This window comes from Rhinopithecus bieti, unplaced genomic scaffold (assembly GCF_001698545.2).
Source record: "Rhinopithecus bieti isolate Rb0 unplaced genomic scaffold, ASM169854v2 scaffold_574, whole genome shotgun sequence".
In the NCBI taxonomy this organism is placed as follows: domain Eukaryota; kingdom Metazoa; phylum Chordata; class Mammalia; order Primates; family Cercopithecidae; genus Rhinopithecus; species Rhinopithecus bieti.
Genome location: NW_016803605.1, coordinates 5,928,426 through 5,942,270, shown reverse-complemented (window position 1 = coordinate 5,942,270; position 13,845 = coordinate 5,928,426). Strand labels below are relative to the sequence as shown.

General features: G+C 41.3%; 1 protein-coding gene across 1 annotated transcript in view; it reads left to right on the top strand.

The window, feature by feature from the left end:
* Positions 1 to 13,845, top strand: part of KNTC1 (kinetochore associated 1) — a 100,283-nt gene that overhangs the window by 25,225 nt on the left and 61,213 nt on the right. The window contains 8 exon segments of the mRNA XM_017889010.1: positions 508 to 605; positions 2,099 to 2,142; positions 2,238 to 2,303; positions 2,400 to 2,475; positions 7,913 to 8,038; positions 8,129 to 8,218; positions 12,736 to 12,789; positions 13,447 to 13,508. Coding sequence (XP_017744499.1) covers positions 508 to 605; positions 2,099 to 2,142; positions 2,238 to 2,303; positions 2,400 to 2,475; positions 7,913 to 8,038; positions 8,129 to 8,218; positions 12,736 to 12,789; positions 13,447 to 13,508 — 616 coding nt within the window.

Here is a 13,845-nt window from a genome sequence, read left to right as displayed (position 1 = left end):
AAAAAAAAAAAAAAAAAAAAAAGTAAAATAAAATAAGTCATACAGTAACAGACTTACTTATAAATGCTTATTTTTTGCATTTAACTTTGTACTGTGTGTTTTATTTATTTATTTATTTATTTAGAGACAGTCTCACTCTTTCACCCAGACTGGAGTGCAGTGGTGCAATCTCGGCTTACCGCAACATCTTCCTCCCGGGTTCAAGCAATTCTCCTGCCTCAGCCTCCCAAGTAGCTGGGATTACGGACGTGCACCACTACGTTCCAGCTAAAGTTTTTGGTATTTTTTGGTAGAGATGGGGTTTCACCATGTTGGCTAGGCTGGTCTCCAACTCCTGACCTCAAGTGATCCACCCGTCTCGGCCTCCGAAAGTGCTGGGATTATAGGCATGAGCCACCACGCCCAGCTGCTCCCATGTGTTTTAATCTGCTCTTAGTTGTGAAGTGCTATTTTGTGCCTGCAGGTTTAAATTGATCTGCTAAATTAATTGCTCTGCTGTTTTCTTAGATGAAAACCTCATGGTTTATTCATCACCTACAATGGAAATACTATATTCTTTGGAAGTGTCTAGTGTTTCTTCTCTGGTCCAAACAGGAATTAGCACAGTAAGTTTATTTGCATTTTAAACTATTATTTTAACTATTTTTTTCTTTATCCAGTATCTAATCAGGGATCATTAAAAGCCTTAATAATTAAGGTAAGCATTAGTGGAACCTAGTGGAAACCTGGATAAATTTCGGGTTTATAGCTATATTTATGAATAGAGATCCTTGAATATACTTACTTGATAGTCTAAGGTTAGTCATCGTATTAAAAAAGAGAAAAAAAAAATCAGTCATCTGCTTATTCTTCTTTCTTGTGTCGCTATAGGAAGTATAGATGATAACGGGAGATGGAGACTATTGCTGTTACATATTTATGTAACTAATTTTTATATTTATGTAACTAATTTACATATTTTAAAAAATATTTTACCACGTTTGTTTAATTTCTTTTTACACAAACACTATAGTTTTCCAAACTTTGGAAGTTACTTGTAGACATCATGACCTGTCATGCCTAAATCTTCAGCAGGTATCTTCTAAAAATAAGGGCATTCTTCTACAATGCAATTATCACGCTCAGAAAATGTAACATAAATACATTACTATTTATTATAAACTCTTTTAGGTTCAAATTTTACCAATTGGGCCAGTTACTTTAAAGCTATTTTGTTTTTCCTTATTCATGATCTAATCAAGGATCACTCATCAAATTTAGTTCTCTGTGTGTTTTTGTTGTTGTTGTTGAGACAGGGTCTTGCTCTGTTGCCCAAGTTGTAGTACAGTCGCTCGATCATAGCTCACTACAGCCGCCAACTCCTGCGCTCAAGTGATCCTCCTGCCTCAGCCTCCTGAGTAGCTGGGACTACAGGTGTGCACCACCACCTGGCTAATTTGTATATTTTTTGTAGAGAGGGGGTCTCACTATGTTTCCTGGGTTAGACTCAAGCTCCTGAGCTCAAGTGAGCTTCCTGACTCAGCTCCCCAAAGTGCTGGGATTACACGTGTGAGCCGTTGCATCCGGTCCATTTTTTGTCTTTTAAGACATTGACATTTTTGAAGAGTCCCAACCCTGTGGTTTTGCAGAATGTTTCTCTATTTGGATTTGATTGTTTCATCATGATTAGATTCATGTTAAGCTTTGTTGGCACGAATACTGCGCAGGTAACACTATTTTCTAACTGCATCACATTAAGGGGCTCAGGGTATCCATTTGTCCTGTTATGGGTGATTTTAAATGTGATCATTTGGTTAAGGCAGTTCTGTCAGATTTCTCCATTTATAAAGTGTTTTTCCCTTAATAGTAAGTAACCTGTGTGATATTATTTTGAGTCTATGGGATTTATCTTTCCTAGCCATTTTTTTCCCAGTGTTTGTTTTTTTTTTCCTTAAATTTTTGTGGCTACATAGTAGGTATATATATTTATGGGATACCCAGTTGTTTTAAAATCCCTTGATGGATAATTCGTGCCTGAATTATCAGTAGTTACTCTAGTAATTATAAAATGCATTGCTCTTATATTGGAATTTTAATCATGTTTTTATTGTTATTGTAGGATACCATATACCTTTTAGAAGGAGTTTGCAAAAATGATCCAAAGTAGGTCATGTTTTATCATGTTAAGTAATAGTTACATTAAATTTTATATATTAATATTAAAAGACAAGCGCATTTATAGTGAAAATTTTTTCCAGATTGTCTGAAGACTCAGTCTCTGTGTTAGTACTCAGATGTCTTACAGAAGCTTTACCAGAAAACAGGTAGCTTCTCATTTTGTTTAAGCTTTACCCTTTAGTGAATAACTTAAATTCCCTGACTAATAAGCATTTAACAAAATTTCTTTTCCATCTTATCAGATTGAGTCGGTTACTTCACAAACACAGATTTGCTGAAGCTGAGAGTTTTGCCATTCAGTTTGGACTGGATGTTGAGGTAATCATTCATGTATTCATTTGTTCACCAAACAAGCATTTTCATCATGTGCTAGAGGCTGAGGGGACAGACATGTAATACATAATTGGAATTTAGCGTGATTAAGGCTGTAATAAAGATATGACTGAAGTTGATTAGAGATTCAGAGGAAAGAGTGACCCATAGTGGGGCAGAAAAATGTTACTGAGGAGATCGTTTTCAGGTCAGGTCTTTTTTTTTTTTTTTTTTTTTTTTGAGATGGAGTCTTGCTCTACTGCCTAGACTGGAGTGCAGTGGTGCAGTCTCAGCTCACTGCAACCTCTGCCTCCTGGGTTCAAGCGATTCTCCTGCCTCAGCCTCCCGAGTAGCTGGGATTACAGGCATGCACCACCATGCCCCGTTAATTTATGTATTTTTAGTAAAGATGGGGTTTCACCATGTTGGCCAGGCTGGCCTTGAACTCCTAACTTCGTGATCTGCCTGCCTTGGTCTCCCAGAGTGCTGGGATTACAGGCGTGAGCCACTGGACCTGGCCTCAGGTCAGGTCTTGAAGATGTTCCAGACAGACCAGGGAGGGGAAGGGATTCTGGGTACAAGGTCAACGTGGAAAGAATGAGGGGGTCTCGTGATGCTTCAGGAACTCCTACTGATTAGGTGGGACTATAATGTAGGTTATATGGGCAGCAGAGAAAAAGAAGATGATGACGCAGAAGTAGGGACCTCTGTCACCCAGGGTGGAGTACAGTGGGGCGATCACAGCTTGCCGCAGCCTTGACCTTCCGGGCTCAAGTGATTCTCCTGCCTCAGCCTCCCAAGCGGCTGGGATTATAGGTGCATACCACCATGACCAACTAATTTTTAAATTTTTTGTTGAGACAAGGTTCATTGCCCTGAACCAGGGCAATGAAGTACAGATATAGGTGCGAGAGAAGGCTGATAAGAATATAGGCCGGGTGTGGTGGCTCACTCCTTTAATTCCAGCACTTTGGGAGGCTGAGGCGGGCGGATAACCTGAGGTCAGGAGTTCAAGACCAGCCTGGGCAATATGGCGAAACCTAAAAATACTACACTGACAATACAAAAATTAGCCAGGTGTGATGGCACATGCCTGTAGTCCCAGCTACTTGGGAGGCTGAGGCAGGAGAATCGCTTGAAACCAGGAGGTGGAGGTTACAGTGAGCCAAGATCACACCACTGCACTCTATCCTGGGCAACACAGCAAGACTCTGTCTCAGAAAAAAAAAAAAAAGAGAGAGAGAGAGAGGAATATAGTGGGTAGAATCAGCAGGACTTAGTAATCAAATGGAAGGAAGGGCAGGGGACTTGAGGTTGACTTGCTGGACTCTGGCTCAGCATACACATTGAGTGACGATGGCATGACCTGAAATGAGGAGTATGTGTGGAAGAGCAGGTTAGGGATAAAAGATGAAAAGTTCTGCTTTATGAAAATTGGATGTGAGCTGAGCACAGTGGTGCGTGCTTGTAGTTCTAGCTGCTCAGGAGGCTGAGGTAGGAGGATTGCTTGAGCCCAGGTGTTTCAGGCTATAGTGCAATAAGATTGGCCTGTTAATAACCACTGCACCCCAGCCTGGGCATCATAGTGAGCCTCCTATCTCTAAATTAAAAAAAAAAAAAAGTGGATGTGAAGGGTCTGGTGAAACAGGGATGTCTGGTGGAAGGTTGAGGAGTGACCTACGCTACCTCTAAAGGTAGGAGACACCAGTGTAATGGCTCAGATGACTTCAGCAAATGCAGAGAGTGAAAAGACATCTGAGGATGTGATGTGGGGGCAAATAGCATATGAGGAATGGAGGAGGAAGGGCTGTACACATATTTGGGAAGAAATAAGGGAGGAAAACTGTAAGAATGTATGATTATGGAATCCAAGGAAGCAGTAAGTTTTATATGTATTGGGGAGTGATCAGCAGTTTCAAATACTACAGAGAAGATCAAGTGTAAAAGCTGAAAAATGTCTGGAGAACACAGCAATTAGGTCATTGATAATCCTTGAAAAGTCAGTTTTGGGGGAAGTAATAAAAGAGAAAGCCTTATTGTAGTTGGTTAAAGAATTCATATTTACTAAGTGGGTGCTTGGTACTCATGTGCTTGTTTTAAAAATATAATGGTTTAAAACATACAGAATACTTCTTTAAAAATATATATTATATATATATATATTTGTGTTGTTTGTAGAGACAGAGTTTTACCATGTTGGCCAGGCTGGTCTTGAACTCGTGACTGCAAGTGATCCACCTGCCTTAGCCTCCCAAGGTGCTGGGATTACAGGCATGAGCCACTGCACCTGGCCAAAAAATTTGTATTTATTTATATATATATATATTGTAGAGACAGAGTCTTGCTATGTTGCCCAGGCTGGTCTTGAACTCCTGACCTCAAGTGATCCTCCCTCCTCGGCCTCCCAAAGTGCTGGGATTACAGGCGCGAGACACCATACCTAGCAAGAATAATTCTGTGTATTGTTTAGAAATGCATACAAGTTAAGAGACAAAGTAATTAATGGAATAAGTACTAAATACAAGAATAACATACTTCTGCTTGGGGGAAGGAGGATGATGTATTTGGAAAGACGACAGTGGGATCTGAAACTATTGGTAACATCTGCTTTGTTTTTTAAGCTCAAGGTGATGAGTACATTATTATTACAGTATTTATAATTTACATTATTACCTTTCTGAACATCTGAAAGATTTTAGAAGTAATATTTAAAAAGAGAGAACGAAGCAAAAAAACCAAACCAAAACAGAAAATCCATGAAAGAAATGAGGGAAATATTCATGAATGAAACTACTCTTTGTTATCATTTATAGTTTTCAGAACCAGAGAGTCCCTGTCAAAGTTGGTATTGTGTCCATTGGAAACAGAACCTGAAATCTGAGTATTTCTGACTCTAACCTTTAAAGAACTTTTAGTAGGCTTAGAAAATTGGTTGTCTTTAAAAACCAGCTTCATGAGCTTGGTGGGTGTGGTGGTGTGTGCCTGTAGTCCCAGCTACTTGAGATGCTGAGGCAAGAGAATTGCTCGAGCCTGGGAGTTCCAGGCTGCAGTGAGCTGTGATTACACCACTGCATTTTAGCCTGAGTGACAGAGCGAGACCTTGTGTCTAAACAGACAAACGAAATCGGCTCTGTCACTTTTGGACGGCATAATTTCAGACACATTACTTAACCTTTCTTGGGTCTCAGTTTTCTTGTTTGTAAAATGGGAATATTAGTACTTACCCTATAGTGTCATGATGACATGTAAATGCTTACTTCTTAGGTTATGATAATTTAAAAAGACAATTCATATAAATCTCTTTTTTCGGTTAATAAATAATTGTGTATACTTGGCCGGGTACAGTGGCTCACCTTTGTAATCCCAAACTTTGGGAGGTCAAGGTGGGTGGATTACTTGAGGCCAGGAGTTTAAGACCATCCTGGCCCATATGGCAAAACCCTGTCTCTACTAAAAATACAAGTATTAGCTGAGCATGGTGGTAGATGCCTGTTGTCCCAGTTGCTCTGGAGGCTGAGGCAGGTGAATCGCTTGAATCAGAAGGCGGAGGTTGCAGTGAGCCGAGAATGCACTAGTGCATTCCAGCCTGGGTGACACAGCAAGACTCTGTCTCAAGAATAAAAATAAGGGCTGGGCGCGGTGGCTCACGCCTGTAATCCCAGCACTTTGGGAGGCCGAGGCAGGCAGATCACGAGGTCGGGAGATCGAGACCATCCTGGCTAAAACGGTGAAACTCCGTCTCTACTAAAAATACAAAAAATTAGCTAGGCGTGGTGGCAGGCACCTGTAGTCGCAGCTACTCAGGAGGCTGAGGCAGGAGAATCGCTTGAACCAGGGAGGCAGAGGTTGCAGTGAGCCGAGATCCCGCTGCTGCACTCCAGCCTGGGCAACAGAGCAAGACTCCATCTCAAAAAAATAAATAAATAAAAAGAAAAAAAAAAACAAGAATAATTGTATATACTTTCGATGTGCAATATGGTGATTTTATACATTTACATTGTGCAGTGATTAAATCAAGCTAATTAACATAACTGTCACCTCACTTATCTTTTTTTCTGGTGAGAACATTTAAAACCTACTCTTTTAGCAATTTTTTTTTTTGAGACAGAGTCTTGCTTTGTCTTCCAAACGAGTGCAGTGGTGCAATTTTGGCTCACTACAACCTCCACCTCCCAGGTTCGTGTGATTCTTGTGCCTCGGGCTCCTGAGTAGCTGGGATTACAGATGCGCACCACCATGCCTGGCTAATATTTTGTATTTTTAGTAGAGACGGGGTTTTGCCATGTTGCTCAAGCTGGTCTTGAACTCCTGAGCTCAGGCAATCCACCTGCCTCGGCCTCCCAAAATGCAAGCATTACAGATGTGAGCCACCACGCCTGGCTCTTTCAGCAATTTTAAAATATACATTATTACTAACTACAGTCATCATAGACCTCTGAAACTCACTCTTCCTTCTAACTGAAGCTTTGCAGCCTTGGAACAACATCTCTGACACCTCTGTATCCCCCAGCCCCTTCCCCTGGGCTCTAGTTATCAACATTCTACTCTCTAGTTTTTTTTTTTCTTTTTTTTGAGATGGAGTCTCGCTCTGTTGTGCAGTGGCACGATCTCTGCTCACTGCAACCTCCGCCTTTCAGGTTCAAGTAATTCTGCCTCAGCCTCCCAAGTAGCTGGGATTACAGGCGCCCACTACCATACGCGGCTAAGTTTTGTATTTTTAGTAGAGACGGGGTTTCACCATATTGGCCAGGCTGGTCTCAAACTCCTGACCTCAAATAATCCTCTTGCCTCAACCTCCCAAAGTGCTGGGATTGTAGGCGTGAGCCACCATGCCCAGCCTATACTCTCTACTTTTATGAGTTTGACTATTTTAAGATTTCACATGTGAGATCATATAGTATTTTTTTTATTGTGTCTGACTTATCTCACTTAGCATAATGTCCTTCAGGTTTATCAGTATTGTTGCAAATGACAAATTTTCCTTCTTTTTTTTTTTTTTTAATAAAGTCTTACCATCTTGCCCAGGCTGGACTCGAACTCCTGGGCTCAAATGGTTGTCCTTCCTCGGCCTCCTGAGCAGGCTGGCACTACACCCAGCTTCTAGACTGAACAATATTTTATTGTGCAAATATATCACATTTTATTTATTCACTTATCTGTTGATGGATATTTAGATTCCATATCTTAGATCATATAAAGCACTTAGTAAGTGTACTGCTTGACACATTTTGTAAGGACTCAACAGAAATGGTTCTCATACTTGCTAATAATCTGATTCACCTCTCAGATACCTGAATGTTACTTTCTTTAAATCTTATTCCTGGACCGCATGAGGATTCCCCTTTTTCATAGTAGTTTATTTCACTCAGCTTACTCTGAGAATAAGCCATCTGCAGATATTATTGTAGTTCACATTGCTTGATGTGGTATATTTATATTACAGCTTGTTTACAAGGTCAAGTCAAATCATATATTGGAGAAACTGGCATTGAGTTCTGTGAATGCCAGTGAACAGACTGAATGGCAACAACTTGTAGACGATGCTAAGGAAAATCTACATAAAATCCAGGTATGTTTTTCTTGTCACGTACTAGAGTATTTAGACTGATGTGTTGATCAACGTTAGATTGCCTTACTGTGTCTGGCATTTGTGAAACAGGACGATGAATTTGTGGTGAATTACTGCCTGAAGGCTCAGTGGATAACCTATGAAACGACTCAAGAGATGCTGAATTATGCCAAAACCAGGGTAGGTTCGTTTTTTTGTATTTTGGTGTTTTTTGTTTGTTTTTTTTTTTTTGAGGCAGAGTCTCGCTCTGTCGCCCAGGCTGGAGTGCAGTGGCCGGATCTCAGCTCACTGCAAGCTCCGCCTCCCGGGTTCACGCCATTCTCCTGCCTCAGCTTCCCGAGTAGCTGGGACTACAGGCGCCCGCCACCTCGCCCGGCTAGTTTTTTGTATTTTTTAGTAGAGACGGGGTTTCACCGTGTTAGCCAGGATGGTCTCGATCTGACCTCATGATCCACCCGTCTCAGTCTCCCAAAGTGCTGGGATTACAGGCTTGAGCCACCCGCGCCCGGCCTTGTATTTTGGTTGATTGTGGGTGGGGAGAATTTGCTTTAATCTCATAATCCTGCCTCAAATATATTTTTTCCTCCTATCCTCTGTGTGTATTATTAATAAAAAAGTTTTTATAATAGCTTAATGGAGATAATTCACGTCCTATACAATTCACCCATTTAAAGTATACAGTTCAGTGGTTTTTAATATATTCCTTGAGTTGTGCAAGCATCATTAATGTCAATTTTAGAACTTTAAAATCTCCCCTAAAAGAATCTTTAGGGTCAGATGTGGTGGCTCACACCTTAATCCCAGCAATTTGTGAGGCTGAGGTGGGTGGATCACCGGAGGTCAGGAGCTCGAGACCAGCCTGGCCAACATGGTGAAACTCCGTCTCTACTAAAAATATAAAAATTAGTTGGGTGTGGTGGCACATCCCTGTAGTTCCAGCTACTGGGGTGGCTGAGGCATGAGAATTGCTGGAATCCGGGAGGCGGAGGCTGCAGTGAGCTGAATTTGCGCCACTGCTCTCCAGCCTAGGCGACAGAGCGAGACTTTATCTCAAAAAATAAAAATTAAGGCTGTGCGCGGTGGCTCAATCCTGTAATCCCGGCACTTTGGGAGGCCAAGGTGGGTGGATCACCTGAGGTCAGGAGTTCAAGACCAGCCTGGCCAACATGGTGAGACCTCACGTTGTCTCTACTAAAAATACAAAAATTAGCCAGGTGTGGTGGTGCACACCTTTAGTCCCAGCCGCTTGCGATGCTGAGGCAGGAGAATTGCTTGAACCTGGCGGGTGGAGGTTACAGTGAACTGAGATCAGCCACTGCACTTCAGCCTGGCGACAGAGACTCCGTCTCAACAGAAAAAGAAAAAAAATTAAAAGATAAAATTTGTAAATGTCTGGGTGAGGTGGCTTATGCCTGTAATCCCAGTACTTAGGGAGGCAGAGGTGAGTGGGTCACCTGAGGTCAGGAGTTCAAGACCAGCCTGGCCAACATGGGGAAACCCCATCTCTACTAAAAATATAAAAATGAGTTGGGTGTGGTGGTACAGTCCTGTAGTTCCAGCTGCTTGGCAGGCTGAGGCAGGAGAATCGCTTGAACCTGGGAGGCAGAGGTTGTGGTGAGCCAAAACTGTGCCACTGCAGCCTGGGCAACAGAGTGAGACTCTGTATCAAAAAACAAAACAAAATCAAACCTCTATGCCATTAATAGTCATTCCCCATTTCCTCCAGTCCCCCAGCTTCAGGAAACCACTAATTTACCTCCTGTCTCTCTAGATTTGCCTGTTCTGAACGGTTCAAATAAATGGAGTCATATATGTCTCCTTCATGTCTGGCTTCTTTCACTTAGCATAATATTTTCAGGGTTTGGGCTGGGTGCGTTGTTTCACGCCTGTAATTCCAGCCTTTGGGAGGCCGAGGTGGACAGATCACGAGGTCAGGAGATCGAGACCATCCTGACCAACATGGTGAAACCCTGTCTCTACTAAAATACAAAAAATACAAAAAGTTATATGGGCGTGGTGGCGCATGCCTGTAGTCCCAGGAGGCTGAGGGAAGGGAATCGCTTCAACCCGGGAGGTAGAGGTTGCTTTGAGCCGAGATCATGCTTCCAGCCTGGTGACAGAGCAAGGCTCTGTCCCAAAAAAAAAAAAAAATAAAAATAAATATTTTCAGGGTTCATCCATGCTGTAGCACGTCAGTGCTATATTTCTTTTTGTTGACAAATAATATTCTATTTTATGGATATACCACATTTTGTTTCTCCGTTTACCAGTTGATGGACATTTGGGTTGTTTATACTTTTTTCCCCCAATTTTGTTAAAAAAATACATAACATGAAATTTACCATCTTAACCTTTTTTAAAAAAAATGTATTTTGTTTTATTTTTGAGAGGGAGTCTCGCACTGTCGCCCAGGCTGGAGTGCAGTGGTACGATCTCAGCTCACTGCAACCTCCACCTCCTGGGTTCAAGTGATTCTCCTGCCTCAGCCTTCCAAGTAGCTGAGATTACAGGTGTCCGCCACCACACCTGGCTAATTTTTGTATTTTAGTAGAGACAGAGTTTCACCATGTTGGTCAGGCTGGTCTTGAGCTCCTGACCTAAAATGATCTGCCTGTTTTGGCCTCCCAAAGTGCCGCAATTATAGGCATGAGCCACTGCACCCGGCCTATCTTAAGCATTTTTAAATTTAGTGGTATTAAATACATTCATAATCACATGCAGCCATCATCCATCTCCCCAACTCATTTCAACGTTATGAAACTGAAACTCTGCCCATTAAACACTGACTTCCCATTTCTCTGTCCTCCCAGCCCCTGGCAAACCATCTGCTGTCTATGTATATAATTTTGACTACTAATTACCTTATATTAAATGGAATCATACAGTACTTGTCTTTTGTGACTGGCTTATTTCACTTAGCATAATATCTTCCAGGTTCATTCATGTTGTTGCAAATGACACACTTTCTTTCTTGTTTGTTTATCCATGGTCCCTGACTCTGACCATAACCCTGACTTCTTTAGTATTTCCACATTTTTGCTGCTGTGAATAATGCTGCTATGAATATGGCTGTACAGATGTCTATTTGAGTCCCTCTTTCAGTTCTTTTGAGCATATACCCAGAAGTGTAAATGTTGGGTCATATGCTAATTCTCTTTTTTTGAGACAGAGTCTCACTCTATCTCCCAGGCTAGAGTGTAATGGCGTGATCTTGGCTCAGTGCAACCTCTGCCTGCCCCCCAGGCTCAAGTGATTATCTCAGCTCAGCCTCCCAAGTAGCTGAGATTACAGACATGTGCCTCCACACCCAGCTAATTTTTGTATTTTTAGTAGAGATGGGGTTTTACCATGTTGGCCAGGCTAGTCTTGAACTCCTGACCTCAAGTGATCCGCCTGCCTCAGCCTCCCAAAATGCTGGGATTACAGGCGTGAGCCACCACACTGGGCCCTAATTCTCTTTAATTTTTTAAGGAACTATCGTATTTTCCATAGTGACTGTGCCATTTCACATTTCCAGCAACAGTGCGTAAGTGTTCCAATTTCTCCACGTCTTTGCTAACACTTTGTTCTTGAGACAAGGTCTTACTTTCACCCAGGCTGGAGTGCAATTGTAATGCATTGCAGACTCAAACTCCTGGGTTCAAGCAATCCTCCTGCCTCAGACTCTCCAAGTGTTGGGATTGGGGCCAGCACGGTGGCTGTAATCCCTGTACTAATGTATGTAAGGTGGGAGGGTATGCTTTGATACTGTTTGTATATATTAGTCGTATGCCAAAGAAATAATTTTTTTAAAAATGGATTCTTGGCTGGGTGCAGTGGCTCATGCCTATAATCCCAGCACTTTGGGAGGCCCATACGAGCGGATCACTGGAGGTCAGGAGTTTGAGAGCAACCTGGCCAGTATGATGAAACCCTATCTCTACTAAAAATACAAAAGAAAAATTAGCCGGACCTGGTGGTGCATGGTTGTAATCCCAGCTACTTGGAAGGCTAAGGCAGGAGAATTGCTTGAACCCAGGAGGTGGAGGTTGCAGTGAGCAGAGATTGCACCACTGCACTCCAACCTCGGTGACAGAGCAAGACCCTGTCTCAAAAAAAAAAAAAAATAATAATGATAATAAATAAAAGGGATTCTTTTCTGTTATAGACCTTTTTTAACATGCAATTTTTGCAGTTGCAAATAATGTCATTTTTTGCAATGACCCATGAGTATTGTTGCTATTTATTTATTTATTTTTATTATTATTTTTTTGAAACGGAGTCTCATTCTGTACCCCAAACTGGAGTGCAGTGGTACGACCTCGACTCACAGCAACCTCAGCCTCCTGGGATTCTTCTGCCTCAGCCTCCTTAGTAGCTGGGACTACAGGTGTGCGCAACGATGCCTCGCTAATTTTTTGTATTTTAGTAGAGACGGGGTTTCACCATGTTGCCCAGGGTCATCCCAAACTCCTGAGCTCAAGCAGTCTGCCCACCTCAGCCTTCCAAAGTGCTAGGATTACAGGTGTGAGCCACTGCCTCTGACCAAATGCATTATTTTTAAAAACATGTCAGTTCTTTATAGTTTACTATTCATTTCACACTTAAATGCAATTTATTTTTTAAAAAATTTTGTTATTTCACAGAAAATCCAGTATTTAGGAACTAGCCAAATAGTAGATATTCTTCTAATGGTATTTCTTATTATTCTTACTTAGCTTTTGAAGAAAGAAGATAAAACTGCTCTCATTTATTCCTATGGCTTGCAAGAGGTAATTACATTAGATTTCTAGGTTAATATGTGGGTGAATATACCTTTATGTTTTCCATTCAAAATAGACCCATATTTTATCAAGAGCAAGTTATTTCAATACCTTAGTTTTCTTAACTGCAAAATGGTAATATTAATAGGTACTTACTTTATAAAGTCATTTTGAGATCAAAGGAAATAATTCCTGTAAACTGTTGTGCATAGTACCTGGTACCTGCTAAACATTCAGATGAAGATAAGCTGTGATGATGATTATGATGGTGCCAAAATACATGTGTGTGTGCATGTGAGCATATAAATATTTAAATTCTTAGTTCAAAGTAAATATTGTAATCCAGTTGGATTTTACCATAAGAACTTAGAAATCAGTGAGAAAATGGATTTTAAAGCGTTCCTACAATTATTGTGTATGTGCCTTTATAATTGGATGTAATTGGAAATGTTTTTCTTATCCCATGTTTTGTGTGTGTGTGTGTGTGTGTGTGTGTGTGTATGTGTATGTATGTGTGTGAAATAAAGGCAGTCTTATGGGAATTGAGTTGTGATGCGAGATAAATGTGAATGTGTATAGACATGTGAAATGTAATGATTAATTGTTAATGTTTTTTAATTTCAATATTGTTGCATATAAATTCAGATTATTAAATTATTTCTTCAGGTTCTAAGAGCTCATGCAAAATTGACTACTTTTTATGGAGCATTTGGACCAGAAAAATTCAGGTGTGTACATTTTCTGTTAAAATTTTTTTGGCCAGGCATGGTGTCTCATGCCTGTAATCCCAGCACTTTGGGAGGCCGAGGCAGGCGGATCACCCAAGGTCAGGAGTTCGAGACCAGCCTGGCCAACACGGCAAAACCTCATCTCTACTAAAAATACAAAAGTTAGCCGGGCATGGTGGCGTTCATCTGTAATCTCAGCTACTAGAGAGGCTGAGACAGGAGAGTCGCTTGAACCCGGAAGGTGGAGGTTGCAGTGAGCCGAGATCGTGCCACTGCACTCCAGCCTTGTCGCAAGACTCAGTCTCAAAAAAAAAAAAATTTTTTTTTTTTTTTTTTT